At 42.6% G+C, this 9,398-nt stretch overlaps 1 protein-coding gene across 1 annotated transcript; it reads left to right on the top strand.

Annotated features, from left to right (window-relative positions):
* Positions 1 to 716: 716 nt before the first annotated feature.
* On the top strand, positions 717 to 8,963 carry LOC306960474 (aldo-keto reductase family 1 member D1-like; the record flags this gene model as incomplete). The annotated part of the gene is made up of 9 exons (XM_079552904.1): positions 717 to 806; positions 2,436 to 2,603; positions 2,670 to 2,786; positions 2,864 to 2,941; positions 4,895 to 5,017; positions 6,249 to 6,358; positions 8,523 to 8,688; positions 8,746 to 8,828; positions 8,921 to 8,963. 9 exons carry the CDS (start codon positions 717 to 719, stop codon positions 8,961 to 8,963), a joined length of 978 nt encoding a protein of 325 aa, XP_079409030.1.
* Positions 8,964 to 9,398: the final 435 nt, after the last annotated feature.

The following is a 9,398-nucleotide window of genomic DNA, read 5'->3' as shown; positions in this document are numbered from 1 at the left end:
GTATTAGCTGATCACTGGGCACTTCATCCACAAAAGCCTGCATGAAGGGCACTTTGTGTGTCTCATTGTATGTTCGTTTAGCTGCAAAGTCTGGTGATCTGCAGAGGGACAATAGTGATGTGACGTTCATGACCGTCCGGCTCTTTTGAATGGCTCTTTAAGGTGAACGGTTCAAACCAGATCTCTGTGGTGAAAAGAGACAGATCTTTTTTTTTTTTCAATTTTACCCAGAACTGGCCTGGACGAACACAAGAATCAGCCCAACAACGGAGCAGGCGACACAAGTGAAAGCTTTTCGCACTAACTATTGCATATAACTTTCTATTAGCTTTCGTGTCTGAGATATTGTGAGTTATCTGTCTGGCGTTATTCAAATTTTACATTAAAAAGAGTCTTTTGAACGGCTCTTTGAAATGAACTGATCCCAAAGACACGTCACGAAGCATCACACACACAGATCACATAATTGTTCATATAAGTGTGGTGTCATTGGGGACACTTTGTCCTCCCATAAGTACAGAGCCGACAGTAGGCAAACGCAAGGCAAAAGTAATCCTTCACCTGAAAATGCGTCCGAGGCTGATTCAGGTCAATCTGGGAAGGTCTTTGCTCTGGGAGGAGTCAGATCCAAAAATTACATGATATAAACCAGGGGTAATGGTTTTACAGACACACTGACTCTTCTAAAGATTTGTGCAGCGTTTCACTCGGGTTCAATGGAGCTGACAAGCAAATGTTGCATCCCTCTCAGCGATGGAAACAAAATCCCTCTGATCGGACTGGGCACTTACGCAGATCCCTGCAAGGTACTTTTTATTACTGCTTGTGTGTTTGTAAACACGTGCTTAGGGCTGGGTACCGTTCCTGTTTAGTTTGATCTGATGCCACTACTTTAAAGCGACAGAACTTAACATTTCACCCAATAAATAGAATGAAATACAAACATTTATGTTATTATTTTTATAATATTATCATTAAAAAATACAAACAAAACAACAACAACAAAACTGCTCATCTCCCTGACTAACTTTAGTGGGAGCCGAGACGTCTCCAGCTCGTCTCCATGGAGATGTTGAGTAGAAGCAGCCAAATGTGAGATATTAAAGGAACAGGCCACCGTTTTTCCATTCTGTGATATGTTCTTACCTGAGCTTAGATGAGTTGATACCTACCTGACTGGTCTTTGTGCCCGTGGCAGAGCGTGGTCGCTTCTAACTTCACCCCGTTTGGAGCTATAGGAATATACTGGGAGAGGCTAAATGCTATCAACATCCTTGGTCATTTTGTGTGACTGAGGGCACGCACAAAGACCAGACAGGTACGCATCAACTCGTCAGAGCTCAGGCAAGAACATATCTCAGTATGTTAAAACGGTGGCCTGTTCCTTTACTGTGAGAAAAGCTTTGAAAAAGTTATAATTTCACACACCTTAAATGCAAAGATTAGATTAAATGTAAAAAATATTATTCAGATTAATTGACTACCAAAAGAATAATTAGGTTCTGCCCTTGACCATACAGACATTACAATAAATTTAGGACACAAATAAATGGCTCAACTTTGGGCTGCAATTGGAAACAGTGGAAACCTACCAAAAAAACATCGCATGATGCTTTTTGCCTGGCTGAGGGCACACGGTTCTTCCATACTGTGATATGTTCTTGCCTGAGCTTAGACGAGTTGATACGTACCTGTCTGGTCTGTGCGTGCCCGTGGAAGAGCGTCGTGGCGTGACACTTCACCCCCGTTTGGAGCTAGAGGAATATGCTGGGAGACGCCAAATGTTAACTTTGGTCATTTTGCATGACTGAGCGCACGCACAAAGACCAGACAGGTACGCATCAACTTGTCTAAGCTCAGCTCTTTAATAGTTTAAAGGGACTATACAGAGTTTAAAAATGTTAAAACTAAGTATTTTCATCCCCCTACATGTTCCAGCCATCTCCTAATGTTTAGAATGAGCTCAGACCTGTTCACCACAACTGCCTCTAAAATCCTGCACTCAAAAAGGTTACGCATACGACCTGAGGTGGCAGTAGTGAGTATAAAATTACTAACTTGCATCTAGCCCCTTTAAGTTTTCATGCAAATACATTCTTTGATCACCTACTGCCATGTTTTGTATTGCTGGCAAAGAATAATCAAAAATGTTTCGAAGTGTGCCTTTAAAACAGGAAAAAGACGCAGCAAAACCACATAAAAATATGACGGAAAAAGTGACAACAATGCAGAAAAAAAACAGCAGATAAAAAAAATCTCGGATCAGTTTTGTATGAGGCGTTGCACTGGCCTATAGGCTGTGAACTCTCCAGTCTTGAGGCTTTTCCAACTGGAGAAAATGTGCTCGGTTGAGGCGGGCATTAAGAGGTTAACGGTACCCAGACCTGTGCATGCTTTTTTTATTTTTTTTTATTTTGACACCACTTTTCCTTCAGACAACTAAAGGAGATTCATACGAGGCTGTGAAAGTGGCCATCGAAACAGGCTACAGACACATCGATGGGGCCATGTTGTATATGAATGAGGATGAGGTGGGACAAGCGATTCGGAGCAAGATTGCAGACGGGACGGTGACGCGAGACGACGTCTTCTACTGTGGGAAGGTATTCGGCCTTTGGTTCTAAACTAAGAGCATTCATTAGAAGTGACTGCGTGTTTTGGGTTTGCAGTTGTGGAACACGTTTCATCCTCCTCACCTGGTTCGACCCGCTCTCGAGAGAACCTTAGAGACGATGAAGTTGGACTATGTCGATCTTTACATAGTGGAGATGCCCATTGCCTTCAAGGTTAGCTCCACTGCATAAAGCACTGCAAGCCCTGTGTTGTATTTGTAGTGAATACACTGTGTTTTATTTCATGACAGCCTGGAGATGCGTTCTACCCCCACGATGAGAATGGGAAGTGCATTTATCATGAGACAGACCTGTGTGCGACATGGGAGGTGAGAAAAAGAAATACATTTTATTGTTTATGTAAGAATAACAAAAGCTTGCCACTGCGTTTACAGAAATGAATATTAAAGGAATAGGCTACCGTTTTTACATACTGAGATATGTTCTTACCTTAGCTTTGACGAGTTCTTTAGGACCTGTCTGATCTTCTCCCGTGCCTTCAGTCACGTAAACACAGCGCAGACGGCGTTAGCATTTAGCCTCTCCCTCTCTCCACTATAGCTCCAAAACAGGTCAAGATAGAAGCTACCAAGCTCTTCCACGTTTTCCCTATTTAAATATGGTTACGTGAAGTGTTCCACTACAAAGTATAATTACACAAAATTAAACAATGTGGATTTTCTAAGCAGATTAAAGGGGGGACTATATTGTGAGGCGTAATAATGCCAGGAGTAATTTGGCATCCGCACAGTAAAGTGAAGATTACTGCGCAGTAAAGTGAAGATTACTGCGCGGATTTCGAACTACTCCTGGTATTATTACACCTTACAATATAGTTCCCCCTTCTATCCGCTTAGAAAATCCACATTGTTTAATTTTGGGTATTATACTTTGTAGTGGAACACTTCACGTAACCATATTTAAATAGGGAAAACGTGGAAGAGCTTGGTAGCTTCTATCTTGACCTGTTTTGGAGCTATAGAGGAGAGAGGGAGAGGCTAAATGCTAACGCTGTCTGCGCTGTGTTTACGTGATTGAAGGCACGGGGGAAGACCAGACAGGTACAAAAGAACTCGTCTAAGGTAAGGTAAGAACATATCTCAGTACGTAAAAACGGTGGCCTATTCCTTTAAAGGTTCTATACTTGATACGTCTGGCTCACAAATAATGAAAGATTCAGGATTCAAGGTTTTGTTAGCACTTCACAGCGAGAAGGTCCACCTGTGTGGAGTTTGCATGTTCTCCCCGTGTCTACAGGTTTCCTTAGGGTACTTCAGTTTCCCCTACCACTAAAAACATATACAATAGGCCAGGATGTCTGACAGTGTGTTTGAGAGAGTGAGTGTGGGACAACGAATGGAAATATACAAATAAATTAGTTAAGTCCCGAAGGACACAGGCTGCTTCCCAGGGCCAAGGTACCTCATCTTGCCCTGGACTGACGTGGGAACGGTCAGGCATGACTCATTTCCCAAGGACACATCTGTGTAGCCTTGTACCAGCCACAATCACTCATAATGCACCACCATCTCAAAGAACAAAAGAAAAAAGTTAGAGCTGCCTTGTCCGACTTGAAATTTTTCATGACGTTTGTAGCAGCACAGCGTATTCTATGTTATAGCTATGGACACATCTATGGCTCGTTTGAAAGGGGAGATTCATTTAAAAGCCTAAAAAGGGCCTCATTTAAAAGCTCAGACCTACAACCCTTATTGTGTCTTTTTTTGTTGTTACTTTTTCATCACTTTTTTGTCGCTCTTTTGTTGCTTTTATTAATCACTTTTTTGTTTGTATTTTCATCCTTATTTTTGGCGCTTTTTCCAAGAAGCTTTTTGATTTGGGTGAAGCTGAACTCGAGAAAACATGCCCGGTTCAGGTGGGGGTTAAGAGGTTAAATGTTTGCTTTCTAAATTAACTGCAGCACCATTGACCTTGGGGGTACACGGGCTACCACTGAAAGGTCCAAGGGGTCCGCAAGATTAAAGTTTAAGGTTTTTGTATATTTCGGATTTACTAAGACAACCTTTGTTAACCTTTTACTTGCCATCCCCCCAATCAAGGGGTTAGGTAAGGTTAGGGTTAGGAACAAACTAGTCAATCAAAGCCCTAAAGCCCCTTTAAAAGCCGACAGAACCAAAACCAGTGTAGACATTGGAGGAAACTCTATTGTCCAAAGTCACCATTGGATGCCATATTACAGCCCCTGCAGAAATGTCAGCACTTCGCCACAAGGACCATAAACAAGTGCTGTCCATTGATTGAATCTTCTTCTGTCCATACAGGCGATGGAGGCTTGCAAAGACGCTGGACTGGTAAAATCTCTGGGAGTGTCAAACTTCAACAAGCGGCAACTGGAGTTAATCCTCAACAAACCTGGTCTGAAGCACAAGCCCGTGTCAAATCAGGTGAGAATCTGAGCTGGGAACTTGTCGTAGAAGCGTAGAAGCTGTATGAACGTTGTCATCCGCAACCTTTCCAAGATTGGTGACATGGAAGTACAGTCTGTACTTGTAATATTTTAATGTCTGATGATGGGTTAGTCCTGAGCCAATGTGACTCCCACTGTGGGCCAACCTGACCAGCATGTTTTTGGAATTAGAGGAAAAACAGGGAGAACATGCAAACTCCATGTTCAAGACAATCAGGTCTCACAGCTTGACATCCTTCATGATCACATACAGCAGTCTTGGTGGGTCTGATGACTGTCAGAATGAAAGACCCCAGTTTGGCAGTGCTGTCCCAGTCTGTGATTTCTGCAACACTCGTGGCATTCAGAAAGACCATCCCGAAGGGCAGGTCCCACAGAATGAGCTCCACCATGTCCTTGAATTTGGTGTAGAAATAGTTAACCAAGTGGGTCATCATCTGTTCTTTGGGGCCGATTACCCTCAGAGCCATACCGGAAATGAAGGCCCACACCATGAAGCCCAGGGGGTTGGGGCCGTCCACTGAGATGCCCTCGAGATGCTCTGTTGCGACATTTGCCTTCACTATTTCATATCCAAACTCATCATAGAAAACAGAGGAGTTTGAAATGTGTAGACGCCATTGTCCACCAGGACCTCAGGGATCAGGGAACTCAGGGTCCGCCACCTCCTCAGCAGACTCTTCAGATTCCTCTGTGACTCAGGGCACGGGGAGTGGACTGTGCTGCTCTTTTCATGATTATTCCTCAAATACATGAAGTCATAAAAAATAAATGAATAAGTATAAAAGTTATAATGAATTAATTCAGTAGCTTACCAAAAGAAGAGCCATGCTTTCCAGAATAAGATCATCTTCAGGCATGACAATGCACCATGTCCTGCTGTAAAGAATACCTCTGCATCACTGGCTGCTATGGGCATAAAAGGAGAGAAACTCATGATGTGGACCCCCTCCTCCCCTGACCTCAAGCCTATTGAGAACCTTTGGAGCCCCAGCGCATCTTCAGTTAATTATCAATAAGCCCCGTGCGCTCCTCTTCTTCTCTGTTAATGTGGTGCTGGTGATTGCCTGTCTGACACAATTTTTTATTTTTCTGTGACTACCCAAGGTGATTCCGGCCGACTTTAACCTCTGACTATAAATCTCAAATCCAACAGAACGTGAAACACTTTGAACTGTTAATGATTGACCTTTTTGCTTTGAAATTAGGTGGAATGCCATCCGTATTTTACTCAGCCAGAGTTGCTGTCGTTCTGTCAACAAAAAGGCATTGTGATGGTGGGATACAGCCCTTTGGGGACCTCTAGGGACCCGTCATGGTGAGACACTTTCACATATTTATGAGTAGACAGTTGGGAATGCACGAGAGCATTGGTACAATTAATGTGAGATCCTCCTCATTTTCAAACCCCTCCACTCCCTGGCCCGTCAAACACATGCACTCCCTCCTCCTCCGCCCGGTGTTGAAATCTGTAAATCACCAGTTCACAGGAACACTTTGGGACCAGATGGATTGGGGAAAAACACGGCCAATAAACGCTTTTGTATCATCTCAGATTTTATCAAAATAGTTCATTCTTTTACCTAAAAAAAACGGAGAGACAGGAGAATGTGTCCGACCAAACATGGGAACAAATAGCCCACTGGCTGAACTAACTGCTGAGTTGCTTTGCCTTTTTGTGCCAACCATTAAGTAAGGTAAGTTGCACATTCTCTGAAACAACCCATATTTGACTTGAGGAGTCCATAGGTGGTCTGCACAGCGACAGGCACACACACAAGCTTTACAGAACAGTGGTATAATCATATATATCATATAATAAAGGCTAGATGTCTTAAAGGAACAGGCCACCGTTTTTACATACTGAGATATGTTCTTACCTTAGCTTAGACGAGTTCGTTTGTACCTGTTTCACACATGCCTTCTATGATGTACACACAGCTCAGACGGCGTTAGCATTTAGCCTCTCCTCCTCTCCACTATACATTTGTTAAGTGTGACGTCACGACTTCCGCTTCTGGGTCCTAGCATACCAGCTAATGTGCGAGGAAAAAACGTTAAAAACTCTTTAATACAACAATCAATATTTCTGAAACTCAACGGGGAGTGACTGAACGTACTTATTTCTCAGACTTATTAGCCAAAAATGCCGCACCCACAGCTAAAAAAGTAATATTTACTAAAGTCGGTACTTCTGGGGTTAGCGTAGCTGCTCCATCCTACAGATTTTAGTAAACAATACTTTTTTAGCAGTAGGTGCGGCATTTTTGGCTAATGAGTCTGAGAAATAAGTAAATATCAGTCACTTCCCGTTGAGTGTCAGAAATATTGACGGTTGTATTAAAGAGTTTTTTGTAGTGTCTCACACATCTAAGACCCTGGAAGCAGAGCTGTGACGTCACCACTTAACAAACGTATAGCTCCAAATGAGATCAACATAGAAGCTACCAAGCTCTTACACATTTTCCCTATGGTTACATGAAGTGTTGCACTACAAAAGTATAATTACACAAAATTAAACAATGTGGATTTTCTAAGCGGATAAAAGGGGGAACTATATTGTAAGGCGTAATAATACCAGGAGTAGTTAGGCGTCCGCACAGTAAAGTGAAGATATGACTCCGCAAGTGTTGAACTACACCTGGTGTTATTACGCCTAACAATATAGTTCCCCCTCACTGCTCTCTCACCGGAAAACCTACAAAACAATTTATCCTGGAGCATTGCAGAGACCACCGTGATGGAAAGTAAAGGTGCCATGCTGATCATTCATGCAGCTGCTGGGTCAAATACGCACAAATATCAACTTTTTTCCGTCTGTGTCTCAGGACAGTTATCCAATCAGAAACTTATTGCGCCAGATCCTATATTCATATTTAAACCAGCTTGAGAAATAAACTTCCACAATCTCAGCTCTCAGCTCCCAGTCAGTGCCAGTGCAGCCTCCAGTCGCTAAAGCTCAGAGCTATAGGAACATACTGGGAGAGGCCAAATGCTAACAACATGTGTTCTGTGCTTGGACGTTGATACGTACCTGTCAAATCCTCCCAACATCTTTGGTCATTTTACGTGACTGAGGGCACGCACAAAGACCAGACAGGTACACATCAACTCGTCTAAGCTCAGGCAAGAACATATCTCAGTATGTTAAAACGGTGGCCTGTTCCTTTAATGTGAGAAAAGCTTTGGAAAAGTTACAATTTCACGCACCTTTCACAGATTAAATGTAAAAAAATTATTCTTCAGATTAATCGATTACCAAAACAATCGTTACGTTCTGCCCTTGACCATGCAGACATTACAATACATTTAGGTATATATATATATTAAATAAATGGCTCAACTTTGGGCTGCAAGTGTAAACAGTGGAAACCTACCAGAATAACATGATGCTTGGCCAACGAACCAGACCCAGACTCCATCCAGCTATTCGGCCTTTGGGCCCGTTAACACTAACCACTATTATTCATCTTTGCTCACAGGGTGAATCTAAAATGCCCTCCGTTGTTAGAGGATGAAATGCTGATATCAATCGCTCAGAAGCACAATAAAACTCCAGCTCAGGTGGCCCTGAGGTTCAACATTCAAAGAGGAATCGTGGTCATCCCCAAAAGTTTCACTTCTGCTCGAATAAAAGAAAACTTTGAGGTCGGTATGCCGCTCATGTTGCGTGTGGAAACGTTCACTGACCCTTCAATGTTGCAGATATTTGACTTCTGTCTCTCTGAGGCCGAGATGGAGAAGATCCAGGGCCTCAACAAGAACTTGCGTTTTGTTCAGCTGCGCATGTGAGTCCAGATCAATCTCAGATCAACACTGTGAGTAACAGTGTGGGATGATGAATCAATGTGTGTTTTATGTATCTTATGTATCTCCGCAGGTGGGAGGACCATCCAGAGTATCCATTTCATGATGACTACTAGTCTTCAATGGAACTGTCCAAGCTCACTCCCTGGTCTCACTTCTTTTGCTGTGTCAATGTCATAAACTACAAATTTGTCGATGTAAAATTAATCTAAAACCAAATCACTGTTTTTACGTTCCAGAGGCGCTACAGTTCTGCTTGTGTGTTGAGTGATGTCCAATGAAGTGAATATAATAAAGTGATACAGAATGAAGTGAGAGTGGTCATGTCTGTGTGGCATCCTGCATACATCATTATACTGTAAACACAACTTAGATGTATTGTTTTTAGATGTATTTGAAGGCAGTTATAATTACTAATGCCTCACTAGTAAATGACAATGAGACACAAGGCTTACACAACAGGTATAAGAGCAAAGACAGTGAAAGCTGTATTATCGAGTTGACTGATGATGGATGATGAAGCAAACCAAAACGTTAGGAGCACTCCAGCT

The sequence above is a fragment of the Gobius niger genome (genome assembly GCF_951799975.1).
Source record: "Gobius niger genome assembly, chromosome: 3".
Classification (NCBI taxonomy): domain Eukaryota; kingdom Metazoa; phylum Chordata; class Actinopteri; order Gobiiformes; family Gobiidae; genus Gobius; species Gobius niger.
This window is presented reverse-complemented; position numbering and strand designations above follow the sequence as displayed.